At 32.7% G+C, this 23,795-nt stretch overlaps 4 protein-coding genes across 4 annotated transcripts; 1 reads left to right on the top strand and 3 right to left on the bottom strand.

The window, feature by feature from the left end:
* Positions 1-64: 64 nt before the first annotated feature.
* LOC114178131 (purple acid phosphatase 17-like) lies at positions 65-2,126 on the bottom strand. The gene is made up of 7 exons (XM_028063859.1): positions 1,726-2,126; positions 1,440-1,596; positions 1,215-1,322; positions 1,011-1,138; positions 799-927; positions 657-724; positions 65-577 (listed from the first exon to the last, which is right to left on the bottom strand). Exons 1-7 carry the CDS (start codon positions 1,900-1,902, stop codon positions 364-366), a joined length of 981 nt encoding a protein of 326 aa, XP_027919660.1. The 5' UTR covers positions 1,903-2,126; the 3' UTR covers positions 65-363.
* A 5,007-nt stretch (positions 2,127-7,133) lies between these two features.
* On the bottom strand, positions 7,134-10,292 carry LOC114175833 (annexin D5-like). Its single transcript, XM_028060650.1, has 6 exons — positions 9,996-10,292; positions 9,610-9,755; positions 9,303-9,515; positions 8,362-8,577; positions 8,187-8,276; positions 7,134-7,585 (listed from the first exon to the last, which is right to left on the bottom strand). The coding sequence occupies exons 1-6, from the start codon at positions 10,069-10,071 to the stop codon at positions 7,382-7,384; spliced, it is 945 nt and encodes a 314-aa protein (XP_027916451.1). The 5' UTR covers positions 10,072-10,292; the 3' UTR covers positions 7,134-7,381.
* A 1,485-nt stretch (positions 10,293-11,777) lies between these two features.
* LOC114176908 (monoacylglycerol lipase) lies at positions 11,778-14,790 on the top strand. The gene is made up of 7 exons (XM_028062104.1): positions 11,778-12,410; positions 12,496-12,534; positions 12,624-12,694; positions 13,520-13,584; positions 13,771-13,860; positions 13,965-14,057; positions 14,155-14,790. The coding sequence occupies exons 1-7, from the start codon at positions 12,025-12,027 to the stop codon at positions 14,554-14,556; spliced, it is 1,146 nt and encodes a 381-aa protein (XP_027917905.1). The 5' UTR covers positions 11,778-12,024; the 3' UTR covers positions 14,557-14,790.
* Positions 14,791-17,202: 2,412 nt separating this feature from the next.
* Positions 17,203-17,922, bottom strand: LOC114179405 (zinc-finger homeodomain protein 9-like). The gene has a single exon (XM_028065740.1). The coding sequence runs from the start codon at positions 17,864-17,866 to the stop codon at positions 17,300-17,302; it is 567 nt and encodes a 188-aa protein (XP_027921541.1). The 5' UTR covers positions 17,867-17,922; the 3' UTR covers positions 17,203-17,299.
* Between the last annotated feature and the right edge of the window lie 5,873 nt (positions 17,923-23,795).

The following is a 23,795-nucleotide window of genomic DNA, read 5'->3' as shown; positions in this document are numbered from 1 at the left end:
GATATCACCCACGTATGCTTCCATTATCCACAATTCTTATCTACATAATCAATGGATTCAGGACTCTTAGAAATGTTGGATAACTTTATAAATTTAACCAAGTTTATAAACCACATTCCTGATAACAATTCAATTATTATATGATTGATTCGGTGATGTTGGAGTGAAGGCCTTCGACAATTATACGATTCCATCACTGCGGTGAATGAATCACAATGGAAAAATGGGAGTTGAGCCATCATATTTTCATTTTTGTTACATACTCAAGCATGATGACATCAAGGATTGGTTTTGAATTTGATCTCAACCAATTTGGTCGGTCTTCGTTCTAGAATCTCGACGTCAAAATTGTAGCTCTGAACTTTACGAGGAAGAATGTAGCTGTTTTGAAGAAGCCAGTCTGTGCAAAACGTTGCCAAAAACATCATAGAACTCAATGGTGGCATCAGTCTGAGTCAATTTAACGGACATGAAGCCTTGTCCATCATAGAAGAAATTTAGGCCTCTTCGATTCATTGGTTTAATGTCTCCTCTCCAAGCCTTTGACCCTGCCCCGCTAGTCAGGAACTGAATGGGGCTGCAAACAAGTTCCTTTATCAGATAAATTCATTACTTTGGATTCGTTCCTTCTATAATATGAATTCATTCAGTTTTACCTCTCTGTGTCACTGATGTGTTCAAGACAATGATCATGCCCATTCATGTAAAAATCAATATTATTTGCCTGAAATTTGAAATTAAAATCAGCCCAGTTGGTTAGAGAACAAGGATCATGTTCAGTTCTTAGCTTTTAGTTACCTGAAGGATCGGGAGCAGCTTCTCTATAAGTTCTTGAGTATCACCGTGATGTCCAACACTTCTAATGGCATGGTGACCAACAACAATCTTCCATTTTGCTGTTGACTCCCCCAGTGCCAACTCTAGATCCTGAAACATAATGATTCAAAACATTATTTTTAATCAAATGGTTGGTTTTTTCAATAAAAAAAGTAACGAATCGTGTATCATACCTTGAGTAAGTTGTTAACATAAGGTTTCTGTGGTCCAATGCCACGCCAATCGTACTTGTGTTCCTGTGGTTCAGCGAAGTATTCTTGAACAAAAGGAGTGGTGTCTACAAAGAAAATCTCAACCAGCTCTGTAGAAGAACTACATCAGATTACTGCAATGGTTTTAATCCCTCGAAGATAAACCCGAAAGAAGCAAGACAATACCTGAATCTACAATAAATGATCTGAGGCAGAGCCATCTACTATCCATTCCTCTAAGGACAGGACTCAGTTGGGCCTCTGCATCACCCCTGTAGTCGTGGTTGCCTAACACTGCATCCACCATGATACAAAAGTTTATGCATACCATATGATAAGATCTACTAGATACACTCTGCACTCTAATGTAACTCCTTTATCGTGGTCATCATTATGTGTTTAGAAAATTACCGCTATACCACTGCTTCTGCAGGCTTTTTGCTGTGTAGATTTTGGTAAACGACTCTTCAAAGGCGTTATCGAGTTCATTGATTAGTCCATTGTCATAGAAGTTGTCCCCAGTGGAAACTACAAAGTCGATATCGAGTTTCTCTCCAACCTTTCCCATCTGCATGTTCATTTTCAGACATAAACATCACATTGAAAAACCAGTTAAGTAATGCGTTTACAACACCTAAATCTTTGGGAACATAGGATGAATGGGTGGTGTATTTGCATGAAAAACATAAAAAGAAACCTGGAAAGCGACTTGTGATTGGTTGTAAGAGCCTCTCCTGCCCCAGTCACCGAGCACCAAGAAGCTAAGAGAACCATCATGTCTAGAAGGGTGTGGAAATCTCTGGAGTTGTGCAGATGCAGAAAGAACACAGAGGACATAGGTGATGATGAGGGAGAAGAGAAAGGAGATGGACATGGTGAGTGTGGTTGGAACACCAGAAGAAGCGAAAGTTTCTGACTTTAAGAAAAGGTTTTGTGGGATAAAGATGGTTAAAATGTAGTATGTGGAGGCAACAACAACGTGAAACTTGAGAGTAACGATGGAGAGAGACGTTGAAGGAAATAGAAAAGAAAAAGATGTGGAAGAAGCACAGTGGAAGTTGATGGATGTATCCAATGGTATTGAAGGAAGTGGGTGGTGTTATATTCGAATATGCGATGATGCAAGAGGGAACGAATAAGCATGAAAGAACAGAATATTCGAAACCCCATCATAAGAGAAAGGCATATGAGGCAGAATATTCGGATGCTATGCTCTGTTGCTGCTGCTCCTCCTTCCAACTCCATTTTTTCCTTCAGTGCTACTAGGGGAAAAAAACAAAAAAACCACGTCACAATCCAAAATTATAATACTTAATTATATTTATTTATTTTTTAATTTATAATTTTAATATATATTATTATAGTGTTATTAAAGAAAATTCTCAAAAAAAGTGTGTTTTTCTTCTTCATTCACTCCACATTTCCAAATCATTGTAATTAGATTTCATTAACTTTTAAGTGCATGAAAAAATTGATTATTTTTAATTGAGTTATTAAATTTTGTTAGTGTATTCAGTATTTAAAAATTTTCTATTATTAATTGGATGACGTGTTTGTTATTTTAATTCTTTACTTTATTTGATTGTATTTACATGTTATTATGGTTAACATCATAAAGTGATCTTTATTATTAGATGAGGATAAACTAAAAAAAAATCTAAAATTCATAAAAAGACATTTTCAACTCATGTTTATCCAAAATTCAAAATTTTAATTAATATAGCATGATGCGTGTTAATTAATTGAGAAGCATACCAATTGTACTGCATTTTGTTTTAATCAATTCGACTTCCAACTCGTGCTACCAAAAGAATAATATATTATTGTACTCGAAATATCCACAACTTCACCTCATTTGCTATTTTTTATTTTTATTTTCTTAAAACAGTCTCTCTCTTTTTGTTTTAAATATTAGAATTATAATATTTCTATTTTCAAAATGATACGAGTCATAAAAGCTAATATTTTATTGCACAAATTAAAATACTTCTAATTTAGTGCAAGTAAGTAAATCACTCAATTCAACTTGATGAGTCATTTAATGAATTTTTGTTGCTCCAGTTCAACTAGTACTTTGAATAACCTAACAAACTATTTTGATCCGTTTGAAAACATAAAGAATAAATAAAAATTAGTTTTAAATAAAAAATATTGAATATTTAAATCGTATCGATGAAACTAATTTTGATTTTAGATTTAATTATTTGATATATAAATTATAATGTATATATTTTAACACGGTAATATTTCCTATAATGTTTTAAAATATAATTACTATTTTTATTAATTGAACAGGTCCAAAAGTCTACTAATCAATTCAACATAAATTTAGTTTGGTTGCAGATAATATGAGTTGAGTAAAGAATAATTTAATTCAATTTTTGCTAAAACAAAATCTATCATACCATTTATGAATTTATATTTCAAGTTAATCATCCGGTCAAATTCACTTCAACAATTATAAATAGAACTTTTGGAATAAAATTTTGCAATATGCTTTCCAAAATGTATGAAATTCATTTCAAAACGATATTTTCAATATAAAATTTTCAAATCAAACTTTTTAGAATATATGAAATACATTTCAAAAAGAATTATCTGAAATAAGATATATGAAATACATTTTGGAACAAGATTTTCAAGACATAAATTGTTAAACAAATTTTCCAAAATACATATGATACCTTATCGGACAAATTTTTAAAAACAAATTTCCAACCAAAAACACATTTTCATATGGCATGATGTATGTTCATCGATTGAGATGTATACCTATTTTTCATAATTCTAAGGTTTAGTTTTTGTTAGTTGGAGTTCACATGTTGTCTTATCAAGAGAGTAATATTTCAAACTTTAAGTGTTTATAACTCTATGTTACTTGTGGTTATCAATTTTTCCTAAGACAACCTACGTTTTTGCAAATTATTTTGATTGGTTGGAAAACATAAACGAATAAATCAAAAATAGTCTTAAATAACAAAATTAAGGCTTAAATACCGTTTTGGTCCTCATTTTCGTAGTGTTTGTTGCAGATGGTCCTCATTTTCACAGAATGTTTAAGATGGTCCTCATTTTCACAGGATGTTTAAAATGGTCCTCATTTTTACCGAATGTTTAGAATGGTCCTCATTTTCGCAATTCGTGTTTTATTTGGTCCTTTTCTGTAACGCCATTTAAATCATTAACGGAACATTGTACAGGTGGCATGGTTTGTATTAAGGTGTGTTACGTGTACTATACATGTGGCTAATTAACGTTAATTCTTCAAGTTAGGGGAAATTTTGCAATTAGGGAAATTTCTTTATCTTCGTTAATGCTGAGGACTTCATACCACCAATCTGTTTCAGGAGATCCACCTATGAAGAAATATATCAATCCATCATCTTTCCAATCAATGGTGAAATCTTATGGGATAGAACTCCCTACCCTGACGTCCATCCACCACATAAGAGATAACACACAAATCAGCAAAGGAGGTCATAGAAAAAAATGTAGCATATGCCGTCAAATTGGACATAACAGGAACAATTGCCCAGATAAGCCTGTGGATGAGCAGACTGCACCAGAATCCTAAACTGCTGAGAATGCACCAACTGCTGAAACTCAAACAACTCAACCACCAAGGAATGAAGTGGAGAGTCAAGCAACACCACTACCAACACCAGAAGAACCATCTCAACAGTTTAGGATGAAATTACAAATTAGGAGGAGGCCATGATAGCAGCTACAAACGTCTTAGTTATTTTTTAAAATTTCTGATGTAGAATTCATTATTGATGTACTGCATTTTGACTTTTCTTAAACTTTGTTCAGTTTCACTTTTGCCAAACATTGATGTAGTGCATTTTGATGAGGATGAATTAATGTTATGAACTTAACTTCTTCCAGACTTATATCAATTTAATTTTTCCCAAACTTAAATCAATTTCACTTACTTCAATGCTCAGATTAAGATGTCATTTTGAACATGTTGGGACTAATATCAACATAATCAAACTAATTCATTCCTTCATTTAACAATAGTACAGAACATATTGGACTTTAAAATATTACACACAATAACAGTACGAATAATACAATAACAACTCAAGTGAACCCTATTACTAATTGCAGCCTCTTCTCAACAACCTTCAATGACTTCTCCAAATCATTAATCTGCCTCATTTGTGTCATGATGATGACATCCTTTTCATCAACACCACCATTTGAAAAAGTTGCAGCCCACATTATTGGAACCACCACTATGTAAATCAATAAATCAAAAATTAAAACCAATTTATTATTAACACAAAAATAAAAATAGATTGTACCCAAAATTTTCTACCAATATTCTTTGGAGTTCTTGTCATCCTCAAAGCAGCCATCTCTCTGCAACTACAAATTGGGGTTAATTCGTTTCTCGTTGAACCACCAATAGTGCACGAAGTGATACAACACAGTTGCCTCCAACAATTACAACCAGGGGTAAAGGAAGAAGATTGGGACCGTAACATACCTATACAATGGGATTGCAGGAAGAAGAAGATTGGAGCAATACCAATTGAGAATGCAGGAACAAGATTGCCAAAACTCACCAACTGCCCAAACATTCCCTACCAAAATCCTAGCTCACTTATTTATCCCCAAATATCTAATTAAGCCACATGTACAGTACACGTAATACACCCTAATACAAATCATGCCACATGTACAATGCTCCGTTAATGATTTAAACGACGTTACAGAAAAGGACTAAATAAAACACGAATTGCGAAAATGAGGACCATTCTAAACATTCGGTAAAAATGAGGACCATTTTAAACATTTTGTGAAGATGAGGACCATTTTAAACATTTTGTGAAGATGAGGACCATTCGCAACAAACACTACGAAAATGAGGACCAAAAAGATATTTAAGTCAAAAATTAAATATTTAAGTCATATCAGTGAAACTAATTTTTATTCTAGATTTAATTATTTGATATATAAATTATAATGTATATATTTTAACACGTTAATATTTCATTTACCGTTTTAAAATATAACTACTATTTTATTATTTGAATGGGTCCAAAAGTCTACTAATCAATCCGACATAAATGTATTTAGGTTGGAGATAACATGAGTTGAGTAAAGAATAATTTAATTCAATTTAGTCTAAAAAATTTAGCATACCATTTATTCATTTATGTATTTATTTTTCAAGTTAATCATCCAGTCAAACTCCTCTCAACAATTCTAAATACAAACTTTAGAAAAATATTTTAATAAGAAGTGTTTCAAAACGAAATTTTGGATAAATATTTTTTAAAACAAACTTTCTAAAACATATAAAATGTCTTTTAGAAAAAGTTTTCCGAAACAAATTTTCCAAAATATATAGAATGCATTTTAGAATAGAATTTTCAAAAGAAACCCTTAAATGGAATAGACTTTCTGAAAGAAACTTTCAATCAAAAATACCTTTTAACTTTATTCTCTCATTTTTATTTATTTATTTTCTCTGAAAGAGTGAACTGAATGGCGAAAGTGGCGGTGAGATGATGTAGTGAAAAAAATATTTTAGTCATATTTTGATTTTGCTTAAAGTATTGTGCAGTCAGTAATGATAGAAGTGTAAGAAGAAAAAGGCCCATTTTATGCCGTGTGAATCTTGAAGCATTAGCCCAATAAACAACCCCGAATATCTCGTGGAGAGATTATATAGCTTACGATTCAACATCTTTCTGAAAATTAACTTCAAAGCTATGTGTGTTCAAAATATTCAAACTCTATTGTATATTTCCAGACAAGCAGAACAAGTTTAAATTATATTAATGTAATTCCTTGATTCATCTAATTATTATTTTAAGTTCAAGAATTGGGTCAATCACAATTTCAAAACCCATTCCTTGTATTTAGAAATATCAGATAATGACTCAAAACATATTACCTAAAATCTAAGTCAAACATCAAAATATACGTGATCAAATCATGTCAAGGTTAAGAAAAATCAAACTATTAACGTTGAACAATAGAATATCACATATACAAAAGTTCTAAATTGAGCTACTCATGGTTCGCTAAGAACTTTTATCAGAGGGTTTGTTACCAGAAAACTTGAATTTTTTAATATTAATATAATAATTTTTGTCAAGTAAAAAAAATTTACATTATAGAGTACGTGTTAATATATGAGTATTGTATTACACACACCAATCCTTTATACGTGCATTGGTGATGAGATGACAAGCAAATACACGATGAAACCAAATACGTGTACAAAATAGTTACAAAGTAGAACATGCTAACTACATCAACACAGAAAATACCTGCTCACATATTCAACGTCATACGCTGAATTTATTACCAAAAACATGGTTGAACATTGTGGTCTACTGATTGGGACCCAAGAGTAAGAGAAGAAAAGCCCTGTAGTGGCTAGATGTTTCTGAGTGGACTGCGTCGTTCAGCGTCTTCTTGTATTTCTTTAAGTATTCTGCTTTGATGTATTGTAAATCAATCTCAGCTCTTGTTACAATCACCCTTATAAGTCTTGTGTCATCAGTCCCCAAACCTTTCATGGCCTTGCGCAACATCTACACGGTGCAAAACCTCAATTTAAACCAAATCTCATTGTCTTGGCAGTTACAAATTTCAACAAGTTCACTTTCTGCTTACAGAATCAACTACTACAAAATCACCAACAAGTTAGAGAAAGAAGAATTGTTGATGCATAATACATTTATAAGTCCTGCTAAATGGGGTTAGGATCCTCTCTGCAGTATAAAAATCAATGTCAGCCTTCTGAACAAAGTAACTGACATTCCACACTGTGTGTGCATTGATTTTTACCCTTGATAGGCTCATGAATGACCCTGCCAAAGCCTACAATGTCTGAACTCCATGAAGATATATAGTAAATGATCATCTTCGTTCAAGTTTCTAACATTTTCAACTGTATAATTAATTTGTTTCAAGAACTCATTGCTAATGTTGCTTACAGACTTTTCAACGAAAAAACATCTTAACAATAAGTATAACATAATCAATCATCTTATCTTGCACCAGTTTTCACTTGATTCTCACCATCATCCTTGTTTCTTACAAAATGAGGAGTTATCATCGAATGAAAACATTGTGATCGCCTTCCAAGTATAATGGCAATATACGAGAAGCAACTACACAAAATTCAAATACCTTAGCAAAATACTTCGCAGGATTCGCAGAAAATTGAAGAATTGTCAAAAGTGAGAGAGCAAAATTTCCTGATGTTTCCTTCTTTATTGCCTGTACATATTCAACTAGGATAAGCACAAGAAAAACGACATTGGGAGAGAGTACATTCAAAGGAAACAAAAAATGGTAAAGATACCTTTTTCAAGGAGTGTCCATACATGCTATCGTAATAATGATCTACAGCAGTTAAATGTGCTGCACTCCGTTCACTAAATATTTGCACAAAAGTTTTCTCATCAGTTCCCAGCCTCTTCTCCCCTGCTTTGTAGAGAACCTTTGCATCCATCTCAGCTATCTCTCTATTTACCTCAGGGCCTTCATGACGCGGTATGGTTAAATATGCAAGCAACATCTGCATCAAGAAATTTGCATAGATATATAGTCACACGTTTTGTTTGAATATCTTACAAGGAACTGAGATGTGCTTAGTGTAGAGAATAAAAGGAATGAAGCAGAACTTTTACATCAGATGTGACAAATGACAAACAACTGAACAGGGTTTCCCTCAAGAGACATGCAATGAAACACACTAGCATATTTGAATTAATGGATATACCGGAAATAGAGTTAATTAAGAACTAAGTTTTCTATCTAATACTGAATTACTTTGCTCCTTTTCTCATGGATGTAGGTCTTTAAGATCAAACCATGTATATCCTGTATTCATTTTTGTTTATTTTCCCTTGTTTAATTGTTTTGATTTAATTTCTGTTCCCGGTTTTGTCGTTCTTGTAGTTGGGTGCTTTTGTTCGTTTCTTGACAAGTTGCAGGCTAACCCGATGTCATAACTGGACCCTTGCCTCAAATGATTTGGTAAAAGCCATTCATCTGTAAATTTCTGTGTAGACTAGAAAGACCATAATCATATGGAGTCTTAAATGGAAATATCCACCGATGATTTCAGAAATATACTACTACACTTCTGATGAACATCTGAGTCACATTGCAGTTTTAATTTCTTTTGCATCAAGGCTGCTTAGGAATCAAAAGAGCACATGACTTCAAAATCCAACTGAAAGAAATCTCAATATGACTAACTCCTGATAGCGAAATAGAGACAAGGAGAAGAATATTCACCTTTTTATGATCCCCGGAGGCGTATCTTTCAATTTCATGCTCCAGATAAACCCCAAATTTAGTGTAGTAAACCTGTCTTAAATATTGCAGCTGGGAAGAACTTCGCGAACATAATACTTCAGTGGTGGCTTCAAGATTTTCCGCAGTCAGGCATTGCTTGAGGATAAGGGCATCACGCCCAGCTGGGTCATGCATCCAAAGCAAAACTGCTGTCTAGGAAGCCATAAAACATAGGCCAAATAAAAAACGGTTGGAAACGAAACACACGCACACACAGTCTATAATGTTCTAATAAGAATAAAAGTACCTCCAATTTGCCAGAAAGCTCAGAAGCTAAGCGTTTGAGAAGGTCCGAGGAATACATTGCCCTGAATTCATGTTGGATGTAGGCACGCTGCGTGGAATCTCGATGAGCAAGTATATTGATGACAACGCTAGTGTCACATCCAAATCCTGCAAAACCAATGAATCAGCACAAAAAAAAAATGGTTCCCACGACAATCTGAACATGATAGGGAACAAGTAATTTGGATCTGGTAAGAAATTATGTGCAGTAATTGTATGTGTGTTATGAGCATGCATGCGTAATTAATTGAGCGAATTGTGCGCCTGATTAATCGAGTGAATTAATGTAACATCGTGGGGCATGAGAGAAGAAAAGAAAAAAAAAACATGAGAGAGAAAAGGTAGGACCTTTGAAAGCGGTATAAAGAGCTATGGCGTCGTCTCTGGGGGAAGGAGGAACAGGGGGTACATTCAAGGTCGCCATCTTATGTATCTACGTACGATTGTTTGTTGAATCCCAACACAAACTTTGTTTTTCTTTCAAACGCAGACCGAAAGAGCAGAAGGGGATCGGTTTTTGAATGATTAATCACCTAATTCACCACTTCTCTTACCGATCAATCCTCATCAAATAAATAATCTTAAATATTAACTTTGACGCAACCACTGCAAGGACAAAGTCTTAGGATTCAAAACAATGACAACCAGGAGTCAATTCACATTTCTTTATTTTACATTCGTACCAAAAGGGGTGATGTGTATTTTGGATTGATGCGTAATTTGGATTCCTCTTTTGGGCACCTTCTAGTATTTTCCCAGAGGCTCCATTTCATTTTAAAAATGTTTTTCTGACAACATATAGGAAAAATAGAAAATAGTATTCAGACACAGACACCGATAAAATATATAAAGGGATGTCATTTAATATGTATATAATTTTTTAGTTTATTTTATATTTTTTAATAATTGACACTCTGTAGCAAATTCGTCAAACAATGAGACACTTGGAAAGATAAGTATTCACTCACATTACTTGGACCAATTGACAACAAGTTAATAAGAGGAAATCAATTCTACAACATAATGCTTACTTACATCCACGTTTTTTTGTATAATACTTTTATTCAATGAGGATGACAGCAACATGTTTTATTCATATGCGTCTCATAGTCTATAAATTTATTATATTGACCCAGGTTCTATGATAATATCATATAAACTTAACTTTTAAATTTGGTTATTTTTCAAAAGATAGACAAATAATACACACATCCTAAATTATTTTATTTCTTCCAATTTAAATAACATAATACGTATATTTAAATATATTAGTTTTCATTAATAGAATGCAAAATTATCCAATAGCAAATCATATAACAATAAACTTTGTACACAATACAATATTTGCATTGATGGGGTTTTTTTATTATTTTTCAATCTTTTATTATAAATATATAGTTTTAATATGTCATAAATGCATGACAATGTTACTTCTTTTTAGTTTTTTAAAACAACAAAATTATGAATATGTTTCATAAAGAATTAAATACATTCCTTAAGAGATAACCTATGGTTTACATTTCACGATTGTTATTATATTTTAATAAATAAATTCACTAGAAAAACTTACTTCTTATAAATTACAAAATAATTAAAGTACATCCTAAATATAAATTTTTATTTAATCTATAATTAATTATTACAAAACTATAAGCTTTTCCATTAATACTTTATTTATTACGATTATTAAACTTTGTAACATTATTTATGATTTTACTTTATATATTAACGTAATTATATTACAAACATTATAAATTAAAAATATATTTTAAGAAGTTGGAATTGAATTATATTAATACATTTCTGAAACTGTAGTATGGATTTTAAAAGTATATCGAGACACAGAGAGAGACAGAGAGTAATGGATAAAAGGTTTAGAAAATGGTAAGAGAAGAGAGGGCGGTTGAGGGTGATCCGAAAAAGGTGTTGACTGCATCCAAAGGGGCGGTGAGAGAAGAAGCATTGGTGGGACAGGGACAAAAAAGGGAAGAAGATGTTATTGAAGGCGTGAAGTAATATTTTTCGCCGCATACCATCCACGTGTCGTGTGGTGAGAGACACAGGTGGGTGTGGTTATGGAATTCCCCACATGTTAGGGTGACCACCCCCACGGCACCTTCTGGAACAATCCACTTTCAGCAACGTTCTACGTCCTGTGTCCTGTGCTACGCTACCATCCCAAGATCCCTTTCTTTTATATACTAAATAAATAACACTCATCCATTCTCCTTCTTCTTCATCTGCTAAATTTGGGTGCGTACTAATTCGGGGAATCGGATATTGAATTTTGAATCTGGTGTGGGTGAATTTGATCGCGTTGTTCTTCATCGAGGATAGGATAGGACAGGAAGCAGGGGAAGATTAGGAAGCATCGGCAATGGCAACGGCAATGGCATGTGAGGGCGTGTCTTGCAGGGGGAACCAGGCCTCCACCTTGATCTTGACGTCCGGAGCCAGCGGCAGAATCCGCGCCCTCTTTTCCCTCCGAGCACTCAAGGCCCTCCTTGCCTTCTTTAACGCTGTCGTTTTGCTCCTTCTCTTTCCCTTCCGCAAAGGGACCCTCCTCTCCTCCCGACTCGCATGGAAGAGCGCCGCTGCTTCTACCTCTTCCACCGCCAGGAGGGCTCTCGCCATTCGGAGACTCATGGACGACGCCGACGCCGATCCTACCTCTTTGAGGGACTACCGCCTCATCGCTTCCTCCAGGGGTGACACTATTTTCACCCAGTCTTGGATTCCCCGCTCCCCTAACAATACCATCAGGTTACACCTTCTCTCCTCTCTTTTCCCTTACCACAATCTGCTTCCTCTTAATTCATTCTTTCTTAACCATTTCTTCATTCTGCAGGGGAGTTGTTTTTCTTATGCATGGACTTAATGAACACAGGTATCCAATCCCTATTCATCATACCTCTCCCTTTTTTTTATTTTTTTAAATAATTACTCCTCATCCTCACCCTTTTTTTTTTCTCACAGTGGCAGATACACTGACTTTGCCAAGCAGCTTAATGCTAATGGTTTCAAGGTTTACGCCATGGATTGGCTTGGTAAGTTTTCTTCACAATTTTCATTACGAGTCAATTTTCCAACATTTTACTCCCTACCACCAACTTTAAACCACCAGTTTAAAAATTTAACTCTATACGCGACAAATGGTTTCTGTCGATGTTCCTAATTCGGACTAAACACATCAACATCACACTCCCTCTCTATTATTATTATTAACATTCACTGCATTATGAACAGTCCGGTTTCTTTTTTATTTTATTTTTCTCGTTGTTGCCCTGTTGCTGCCCTGTTGCTATATAACAGTGGCCGATTCAGTTCAGAGGTTGTCTTTAGAAAATTAATGATAACTGTCGTCGCGCATTTTCTTATTAATCTGCAAAATGCGTAGAGCAAAACGTGAGACGGAATTGGAAGTGTCCGGCTGATTAAAATGTCAAGTTTCTCTCTCAACTCTGCAAATATACGCGTTTTTTTATTAACAATTTAACTTTTATGTAGATTGAACATTTCTGTAAATTAATTGGATTCTTATTCTTGTGTAGTTTTTTAAGAGGCCTCTTATCGGCTTGGAATATGCCCAAGTTGTCTTTTCTTTACAAGAGCTTGGAATATGTAAAGTTCCCTAGTGCTGTTTTAAACGATAAAACAATACAAGGGCCTGATTTGAAAATTTATTTGTCTGGTTCTTTCTGGGCCCTCGGAGGATTTTCCTTTTTTTAGTTATTAAATCAAGCATGTACGGGGTTCGTACATTACGTTGCAACTTGTCAGAATATGATAGTGTTATATACGGTAGAATGTTTGTTTTTCATCTCCTCGGTATTTGCTCAACTCTCATGTTTATGTTCTGTTTACATCTATAGGTCACGGTGGAAGTGATGGGTTACATGGTTATGTCCATTCTCTTGATGATGCCGTGTCTGATATGGTACGTTTCTAAACTGCGTTCTACCGAAGTTTTGACAATGCATAGATAAATGGTGGTGTGATTTATGTTTTGAGTATACATGGTGGTGGGCAGCAGTTTCATGAGAGACACGATGGGAGGAGTAATATAGAATTTGTTTTCTGATTGGAAGTACACTGAAAGAATTTTTAACATTTTGATAAACAGAAAACATTTTTGGACAAGGTTCTAAATGAAAATCCTGGACTCCCATGTTTCTGCTTTGGACACTCAACGGGAGCAGCCATTACTCTTAAGGTAGTACTTTCTTTAATACAAGAAGATTGTTGCAGTAACTAGTAAAAGGGGAAAAGCTCAAGAAGTATAAATGATTTAACTTTTTATTTCTATCTTAATTGTAGGCTCTGCTTGATCCGAAGTTTGAAGCTCGCATAGCTGGTGCCGTATTGACATCCCCTGCAGTTGGTGTTGCCCCTGCTCATCCTGTTTTGCTGGTGAGCACACATGTCTTGTTGACGTCTTCGTTTTATACCTGAATGCATAAAACATGTGAGATTTGGCATATTCATGTTCGTGTGGTCTTCATTGTAGGTACTTGCTCCAATAGCTTCTTTTGTGCTGCCAACATATCAATGTAGTTCTGCATACAAGAAGGGTTCGGTAGTGTCTAGAGACCCGGAGGCTCTAATTGCTAAATACTCTGATCCATTAGTATGTACTGGACCTCTTAGAGTACGAACTGGTTATGAGATTCTCAGAATTACAACCTACTTGCAGAAAAATCTAAAAAAATTAAGAGTTCCATTTTTTGTTCTCCATGGCACTGCTGATTCCGTAACTGATCCCGTTGCTTCTCAAAAATTCTACGTAGAAGCCTCTTCAACTGACAAGAGTATCAAACTATACGACGGCTTCTTACATGACCTTCTCTTTGAACCAGAACGAGACGCTATCACACAGGATATAATTCAATGGCTGAACAGTAGAGTATGAGGTTAAATGAGTAGTGGTGTGAGTGAAAATGTCGAGAAAATTTTCAACCATTGAAAATTGAAGAAGCACCTTGTCTGAATGGATAATTTCTGGTTCTTTGTAGAAGAAAGTAAATTGATGCTGAAGCTACATAAATCCAGGCATTCTTTTATGTTAAAATCCTAAAGCCATCTGTGAGCATCCTTTAGTTAGGACATTATTTATTACTATTTTCTCCGATCCGGTTGTGGTTGTTGTCGTGGAGCACCGTGAGTTTAATTAGGCATAATTTGTGGGTCATTTTTGTCCATAGGAAAATTCTGTACCTTTTTCTTTTTCCTGTCCCGAGCATCGTGCCCACCAATAGTGTGCCAGTGCATGGACTCTTGAATTTCATCAATAAAGTTTTATCTCAAAATTTATCTCAAAAAGGTCCATTTCCATCAACATCAAATTTTTACAAATATTATTTAACATTTCATCTTTTCTTCACAACTTTTTACAAATCCTTTCTTCTTTGGTATTTTTTACAAGACTATATATCATTGAATTTCTTTTTCAAAATTGATTTTTTGTTTTTTAGTTAATTTTATTTTTAGTCCTAATTTCTTTTAGCAATTATTTAATTGTTAAAAAACAAAAACATAAATATTAAATTTATGTTTTTTAAATTTCAAAAATTCAAAATTAATTTTGACACTTTTAACCAGTACATAACAAATAATAAATAGTTCGTAACACATTTTATTTTAATAAATTATTTTCACTCTTGGTGGTGGTAACACATTTTACAATTGATGGTGCTATGCGATAAAGAAGAAAAAAAATCATTAAGTTTCTGAAAAAAAAATAATTATTATAATACTCATTTTATTTTAATATAATTTCATCAATGAATTTTTTTATATTTTAAATAATAACTCACATTTTAACATGATTTACACTAATAATATTTTATTTTAAATTATTTTATAAATGCTATGATCAAATTATAATTTTTATCACTTAAAATATTCTTTTAATCTACGAAACCAATTACATAACTAATAATCTATTACAAACTTTTCTCTTATTTTATTTTATTTCACGTCATCTTCTTTTTAATCTAAACAGATCTACTTTAACCTATATTTTTCCTCAAATCCACTAATTTCCACCAAGACACTCTTCCCCAATTAATGAATACATGTATTTGGAGGGTACGAGTAGCTGTTACTTAGTACTTTATACATGCAATATTTCTAATACTAATATTAGTTTTTTAAGTCGAACCGTGATAGTATATTATGAGAGAATATTATGAGGTGGTGCACCTATCCTTGTTAGATTGGGCCAAAGCCCATTGTTTATGGTGATTGGATTTTCAACATTTGTTGGCATGCCTACATACAGTCTGGAAGGAATAACATCGTGTTCATTTTGTCAATCACTGATTTGATGACGCTACCGTCCAATCTCATTTGGATCATACTTGTCAAGTGTATTTGGATGTTACATAAGTAAGATAAAAATTGTCAGTGTTTGATGAATATTAAATTAAGAAAATTACAAAAATCCACATAAGTTGATTTGTTGAAAACGCTTTTGCCTGCCTAGAAAAGATGACATAGAATAAACATTAATGAGAATGGAGAAATGTTATATCACAGATATAACAAATGTTTTAATATTTAATCCTGATAAAGGTTTTAAATTTTAATCAAATTTATTGAATTATATATATTTATATATTATACTTTTTACTTTTAAAAATGTAAATTGAGGAGACTAAGTTACATAATATTTATGATGGTAAGATATGAATTAACCATATATGTCACATAAGTGTAAAAAACATCACTTGCGATCACAAGTGATATCAGTGTATATGTTTCTCTCACTTTCATCGTGATCTCCAAAAATAACATTCTTCTTCGCAGAGGTTCTCCACAAGTTTTCAAGACCCCAACTATTCTCTGAGGAAATTAACTCATGTTTTCAAACTCAAATTATTCATACAAACCATAATGAAAACCTAAGAATGTCCTTAAAAAATAAATTGAGATAATAGTCAGCCTAATTTCCGTACTGCAGTCTTCCAACAAGATACTTGAGTATTTCATTTCTTAAGTACTAAATGAGGTTTTTTGTAGATTGGATGACATGAAAGTAAGGAAACAAAGTGTTGTGTGTGTCTTAATATTTTAAAATTATGACTTACTCTTTAACTCAACAAGTATAAAGACAGAAAGAGTTATTATCTGTTTACACATGTGAAAATTAATCAAATTTTACATTCAATATATACCATTTATAGAGTACAAATTTAATTAATCCAACACTTGGAATTTCACATTATCATGTATACAATTTAACTTGACCATATAATTTAATTTTAATGTATAATGTATTTAAAAATATGTAAATAAAAACTTAAATTATGTGAATGTGTGCCTGTGCGTTCATATTATCATAGAAATCAATAATTTGATTGATTAGATTTGTTTGTTTTATAAAATGTTATAAAAAATATAATTATTTTAACTAATTTTTGACCTAATAATGTATGTGTGTGTGAGTATATAAGTAGGAGGGTTAATTAATCATGTAACAGAAAGATTAAAGAGTAAATAAATTTAGATTGTGTTTGTAGTTAGGTTAGGGTGAAGAGAAAATGAAGATGAAAAATGAAGAGTGGTGATAAAAAGTGGAGGTAATTAAAGAGAAAAAAGAAAAATACAAGAAGTGCAGAGAGTGAAAGTGATGAGATGAAAGTGTTACAGTGTTAATGGGTGAGGGAGGAGATGTTTCCTGTGGAAGCAGAAGCAGATGCAGAAGAAGAGGAAGAAGAGTTCTTATGGTTATGCATCCAAACTTTGAAGACTTGTCTACTAACTCCAATGCTTCTGCAGAACCTCTCGATCTCATCATCCAGATCCTTCCTCTGAAGCTTCCAACCAAGTTTCTCCGCAAACGCCAGCATCTTCTCCTTCTGATCTGTGCTGAATTTCGACCTGAACCGCTTCTTACTCCCTCCCTCGCCACCGTAATCCATCCCTCCAGGACTCTCCGGACCCACCGGGTACTTCACTTTCCGGTGGAAGTTCCGGTGGCAACCGCAGGCCGCGCATTGCAACCCCCCTCCATCCACCGTGAACTCCCCGCACCCGTCGGTGGCGTAGCTTCCGAGGCTGGCTGCATGGTTTCTCAAACACTCTCTGTAGACGCTCTTCCACTTCTCGCCAGATCCTCCTTCCATTTTTTTTTTCTCTCTTGCTGCTACGAAGCGCAGAGTGCATAAACTATATAACCCAACACCTTTGTTCGCATCTGCAATGACTACTATAGTCATCCTTGGATACCATAATTACAGTGTCTCCCCTTCTACGGACACGTACTCACTATTGCCAACTTCCACACTATATATCTACATACGCATGTCAATCTTATCTATCCTCATCAACAACATCCACATCACCCACTGTTACCAAGTAAACACAAGCAACAAAACATCCTGTTAACATAATGTTTTCAAGCTGTGACTAAACCCTAATTCTAACAAACATAAAAACATGCATAATGTATTGTAATTGTTCTATTTATCCAAAAATATATACATATATTATCCAAGTGGGTCTATATAAAGGTAAACACTTTATTGACACATATATATACTTTTAACATGGTATGTGATATTAAATGGAGCAGTAATTTAGAGCCCTTGCAAGGGACATGAGCGTCTATCCAAGGAAATGAGGAAAGGTTCGGGCAGAGGGACCCTCAGCAGTATGGGCTCTGTCCAATAATTCACTTCGGAATGCAGAAAACAAAAACTTGGGAATTTCATTATTTCTTCTCTCTACATTACACATACAGACACACCCCTTTTTTTGTACTTTTCTACTACTCACACTCATCGATTTCTCTTCTCAATAAAATATAAACCAATGTTATTCATGTCAAACCATCGCCTCCTGGATCCATTGTTGTTATTTAAAAATTTGCATACGTATAAAGAGAGAAAACTTTGTGCACTCCGAAAAAGTCATCAGAACATACGTGTAGCAAGGTGAAAAGAGTAGGTGGTAAGAAGTTAAAAACAAATATTAGTGACATGGGAAAATGAATTTATAGAAAAGTTATGAAGTTAAGATATGGTTTTGGAAATTTATAATATATAAGATGAAAAAAAATGAGTGGGTGGGAAATTGAGAAGCAAAAGATGCATTCACTTGATGTGTTGGAAAACAATAATGGTTGGTTCAGTAGCTTTTGGGAACCATTTTGCTTTGCTTCCTTTTCTCCACTCAGTGTCCAGTCACTGTACAGTGCCAATCCCATGCCCACAAACCCACACACACAAACACATTTATCACTTTAGTTTACTACTTTCTTTCCCTTTTTTTTTTTTGTTAAGGCTGCAACAACCAAAATATGCTTCCTACCCTACCTCCCTCCATCTTTCTCTTATGCATACTTACCATTTTATTAATTACCCTAAACCTGAACCTAATCACCAACAAATTTAGGTTTTGATTTCAATGACCTTTCTCTGTGCATCAATGTGAAACCCATACTTATTCAATGGTGAGAATTGTAATCAGTGGTCAATATCAATGAAGATATAACTTCAATAAAAGAACTTCAACTCATTGCTTCATTACCAAACATGGTTGCTCCCATTGTTACTCATCAACAAGTTGTTTATGCTGCTCTTATTATGCCAAAACTTCACCTCATTTTGATCTTTTTCTTTACCATAAACTACGATATTCTCTTAAAATGGCACATTGATTCTGATTGAGGGCTTGTCAATACAAAACAATCAACGCACGGGTTTTGCTTATTCCTTGGGAAATCTCAAACTTTGGAAAAGTAAGAAATAGATTATTGTCTCAGGTTCCTTTGTTCAAGCAGAGCATGAGAGTCTTAAGACACTTTGTGAACTACAATGGTTGTTGTATTTTATGTCATTACCTATTCTTTAACCATTAGGACTTAATAACAATATATGGGGTTAATTATATGAAATTTTCATCACACTTATTCTTCACATCAGGAACACGTATAATTGAGTAGAATGATACAATAAATTTAAATTTCTAATTTTTTTTTTAATTTTAGAAATTAAAATAATCAATAATTATAATTTTAAATAGTAATTGGAGGTTAAATAGCTAGTTGGGAAATGATGTTCAATATAATGTGACAGACTTTTGCATAAGCCTGTCACATTGGCAAAATTTAGGTAAGGTTGACATTAAATTAATCTGAGAAGTGCAGTGCATGCAAATAGACTTAAATATAAAATTGCACCTAAAAAATAATTTGTAACCAACGAAAAAGTGTTTGAATGAATAATTGATATGGGAGAGGTTGACACTTACATCATGTAAGTGCTAGATCCAACAAAAAGATCATAGAATCATTTTGATTGCATTGGTAATCAAAGCTTTTGCATGTTAAAGTGAAGACCTTTTTTATTCACATTATTTCGTTAAAAGAACGTCACGCAGCGTACTTCACCTCAATTTATATCATTTAGAAAAAACTTAAACGTGTTTTAACTATATAGTTAAATATAATAGTTTTATTTAGTATTCATTGTTAATTCTGATTGTTTAGTGTTGACAACATTAATAAAATACAATAAAACACTTATTATAAGATAACCAAAATACGAAGTTAAAATCGTGCAAATTAGTTTTCAAAGTTAAAATCATTAAAATAATGTATAATTAATTAGTAAGTTCCCAAAAGATATGGTGAACGTGCGTGAAATAAATGGGTGTCTAAATTAAAAGAAACCAAAAAACAATTAAATAATAATAACATGTTATTAACTATACAAATTAAACATTTATATTTTAAATGGGTTAGATCGGTTGATTCACAAATTAAGTGGTCCCTAATCTTCAAGTTAAGTTGTATCTAGTAATAATTAATTAAGAACCGGTTTATAAAGAATGTAAAATATTTATAAATCAATTTAGAATTTAAAATATTTTAAGCACTCTTATAATTTTGAAAAGCATTAGTTGACTAAAGACTTGTTGTAATAGACAAACTCAATTTGGTCCCGATCGTAAACTCACAAAAGTTATAAAGGTTGAAATTTTTTTCAGTTCACTAGTTCAGTGAATCGATAAAAAAAGAGTTTATTTTAGAAGTGGATTGAAATTTACCCTAAGTCATGGCTCAAATTATAAAAAAAAAAACTTATTTATATTTTAAATATCAAGACAAACCATTTTAAGATTTGTAAATGATGATTTGAGATGAAAATTGACCTGTTAATTTTGTCCATCCTACAAGATTTGGTTCTGGTCCACATGGATTGAACAATAAAAACCTACAAACCAAAAAAAATTATTGAAAAAGTCCATAAGACCAAAATATCCACAAAAGTTATGTGGATCAACAAGAAACTTTTTTAACATGAAATCAAGATAAACTTGTATAATTAACGTTTATGATCGAATACTAATACAATATTTCTACACTACATATATTATTTATTTTAAGTACAGAGAACAAAAATATGGTTTGTGTTACATATTGAACATTGGATGTATTATTAAATCTATAGATTAAAGAAAAGAGTTATTATAAACATTTTTCTTATGTAAAGAAATCAATTATATAATTATATATATGTTGACGCATGAATGAAGTTGTTTTTAGTATAGTACAACTTTTGAAATTTTAAATGATGAGTCCCCATTTGATATGGATCAATGAGCTACTCAATATTAAGCCTATATATATCGATCCAGCAAAATCGAACCTAATAATGGACCCACGAGGAGAACCTTTTGGTTGTTATTGTAAGAAAAATTATCTCACTTATCAAATCAAAGGAAACCTATATACATATTTTTTTCTTATATTCATAACTTCAATCAATTTAGTTTTTATATATATAGTATTAAGCGTTTGAGTTCATGTACAAAATATTTTTTAGAGATGTATAAACTTGTTGTTATTAGGACCTCACATTGCATAAATTTCTTAGACACAACAAAAAAGCTTCTCAAATACAAAAAAGGGGATGGAGGTGCAGGAAGAGGGGACTGTCAGAGGGAAATGAAAGGGAGAGAGATATCTGTGGTTGTTTTGAGTTTGACTGAGGGGTAAAATTGGTAATTTTTAATTTATGGGGTGCAGAAAGCAAAATTGGCGGTGCAGGAAGCTAAACATTGATTCCATAAATTTTTTATTGTAATCACAAGGGCCACATTGTGCTAACTGGACATCTTAGGCTATTTCTTTTTGCACTCCCATAGTTTGTTTACATGTGCGGAGGATGTAATGTGTTGCTGGTATAGTAAGTTTTCTAAAGAACGCTTATACGTTGATAACTGCTCAAATTCATACTCTTCTTCACATTCAATTTTTTCAAACTGTTATTCAATAATTTAATTAAATATCTTAATTTGATATTTTATTACTATTTGCTATTGTTAAAAGGTCGTAGGTGTCAGCGGTTGTCAAAAGAAAAAAATTTCCTTTTTGACACTTTACTTTTTTGTTTATAACCTTTTAACAGCTATAAATAATAAAATATTAAATTTAGATATTTGATTAAAATATAATTAAATTATGGGATAAAATTTAATAATATCGGTTGTCAAGAAGGAATGTGAATTTTAACGTTCTCAACATAACATATTATTGTTCCTTTTTAAATGAAATATACAAACATGAAATTAAAAAAAAATCCTTGATATGTACTTGTTTTCTTACTTGTATTTCAAAACTCATTTTAATAATTAAATATTATATTTAATTAATAAAATATATAGAAACAAAAATTTAAAATAAAATAATAATATTTATAATTGTTAAATGGAAATATAAAATTTAATTAATCAAAGAAATTTAGTATGCAATGCAATTGATGTGACAAAATAACCAAAAGCATTAAAAAAGTCGTAAAAGTTGGGGTTTAACAAAAACGTATGGTATAAGAAACGTCTGATTATGATTCTAAATTCAATTTGTTGAATTTAGAAATTGAATTAATGCATCATAAAAGGATAGATAGCTTAAATTATTTTGTATTAAATGATGAACATTAAAGAAAATGTTATGTATAAGTTGTTGATTTTACAGTTGAGTTGTAGAAGATGTGTTAGAAAGAAAAGAAGAGAGAGAAAAGGAAAAGTGGACCCTGTTACTTCTTCAATCTCAATCTCAATCTCATCTGTTAAAACAAAAGAAGATTCCCAACTGAAGATAACAAAATTTCGTGCGATTATTATTATTGGTTGGACCACTGTTGTTTTGTTTTCTCATCAACCCAGAGAATTCTGCATTAAATGCAGGCCTTCTTCAAATTCACTCACTGTACGGAAACCCACTTCAATGAATAGGTCCACTTTCACCTTCATCATTTCACTCTCCACTGCACTGCAGGCCCATTATCTTCTCTTCTCTTCTTCCTCATTTTCCTCCACTGAACCTTCTTCTCTAACTCATACCAACACTACACTGCTTCGTCTTTTTGTATTTTATGATTTGGAACTTTCTCTTTGCACTCTGTTACTTCAAAACAAAGCATGGACAACATATACTATCGTGTGTTGATTGTGACCCACGACTTCTATATATAGTTTATATGATTTTAGATTCAATATATAGTTTGTGGACTAGGTCATATATATATATATATGCTTCTTCAACTTTCATCATTTAGATAATCTTTTGAACAAAACGTCTCATGCTTTTTTGTCTTTTCATCTATAGACTCTTTTCTTCATATCGTTCCAATTCATTCCAATTTTGATCATCAACAACATAGTCTTGTTACTTGCATATTTTCTTCTTTTGTTCTTAATTTGACTGCACTTTTTTGGGAGATTAGTTTTTAAGCAATAATTAAGGCTCACCGGGGGAAAGTTTGAGTCCCTATATATTGCTCTGGTGGTTGTTATTAAAATCAGTGGCTTGTGTGTCTTTCATTATTTTCACCACTAAAATAGCACTTGTGGGTGTTTTGAGAAATTTACTATAGGGATTTAAGAATCAATGGGAGACCTAATTCAAATCTACATAATTAAGATGATAACACCACTTCAAAATCAAAATCTTAATACAATGAATTTTTGTGTTTTCTTCTCTGGTAATTGGTGTTTCATTTTGATTTCTCACGATCATCTCATACTCTTTCTTTCCATGTAACTTTCATTAGATTTGGTAAGTTCATATATGTGTCATCTCTTGCATGTTCTTTGTTTAGATAATCTCAAATTGATTATATATATGGTTTTGAAAGTCAT

The sequence above is a fragment of the Vigna unguiculata genome, chromosome 3 (genome assembly GCF_004118075.2).
Source record: "Vigna unguiculata cultivar IT97K-499-35 chromosome 3, ASM411807v1, whole genome shotgun sequence".
Lineage (NCBI taxonomy): Eukaryota > Viridiplantae > Streptophyta > Magnoliopsida > Fabales > Fabaceae > Vigna > Vigna unguiculata.
Note: the sequence above shows the minus strand (reverse complement) of the source record. Positions and strands in the feature narration are given on the sequence as shown.

Excerpts from the sequence above, each read along its gene's own strand:
- LOC114178131 (XM_028063859.1), bottom strand. The coding sequence starts at position 1,902 with ATGTCCATCTCCTTTCTCTTCTCCCTCATCATCACCTATGTCCTCTGT. Across the intron at positions 1,139-1,214 it reads ATCATTTATTGTAGATTCAG|AGCTGGTTGAGATTTTCTTT; the intron begins GTATTGTCTTGC and ends GTTCTTCTACAG. Across the intron at positions 928-1,010 it reads ATGTTAACAACTTACTCAAG|GATCTAGAGTTGGCACTGGG; the intron begins GTATGATACACG and ends ATTATGTTTCAG.
- LOC114175833 (XM_028060650.1), bottom strand. The coding sequence starts at position 10,071 with ATGGCGACCTTGAATGTACCCCCTGTTCCTCCTTCCCCCAGAGACGAC. Across the intron at positions 8,578-9,302 it reads CCTCCGGGGATCATAAAAAG|ATGTTGCTTGCATATTTAAC; the intron begins GTGAATATTCTT and ends TTCTTGATGCAG. Across the intron at positions 7,586-8,186 it reads CTGCGAAGTATTTTGCTAAG|ATGTTGCGCAAGGCCATGAA; the intron begins GTATTTGAATTT and ends TGCACCGTGTAG.
- LOC114176908 (XM_028062104.1), top strand. The coding sequence starts at position 12,025 with ATGGCAACGGCAATGGCATGTGAGGGCGTGTCTTGCAGGGGGAACCAG. Across the intron at positions 13,585-13,770 it reads ATGATGCCGTGTCTGATATG|AAAACATTTTTGGACAAGGT; the intron begins GTACGTTTCTAA and ends TTTGATAAACAG. Across the intron at positions 13,861-13,964 it reads GAGCAGCCATTACTCTTAAG|GCTCTGCTTGATCCGAAGTT; the intron begins GTAGTACTTTCT and ends TCTTAATTGTAG.
- LOC114179405 (XM_028065740.1), bottom strand. The coding sequence starts at position 17,866 with ATGACTATAGTAGTCATTGCAGATGCGAACAAAGGTGTTGGGTTATAT.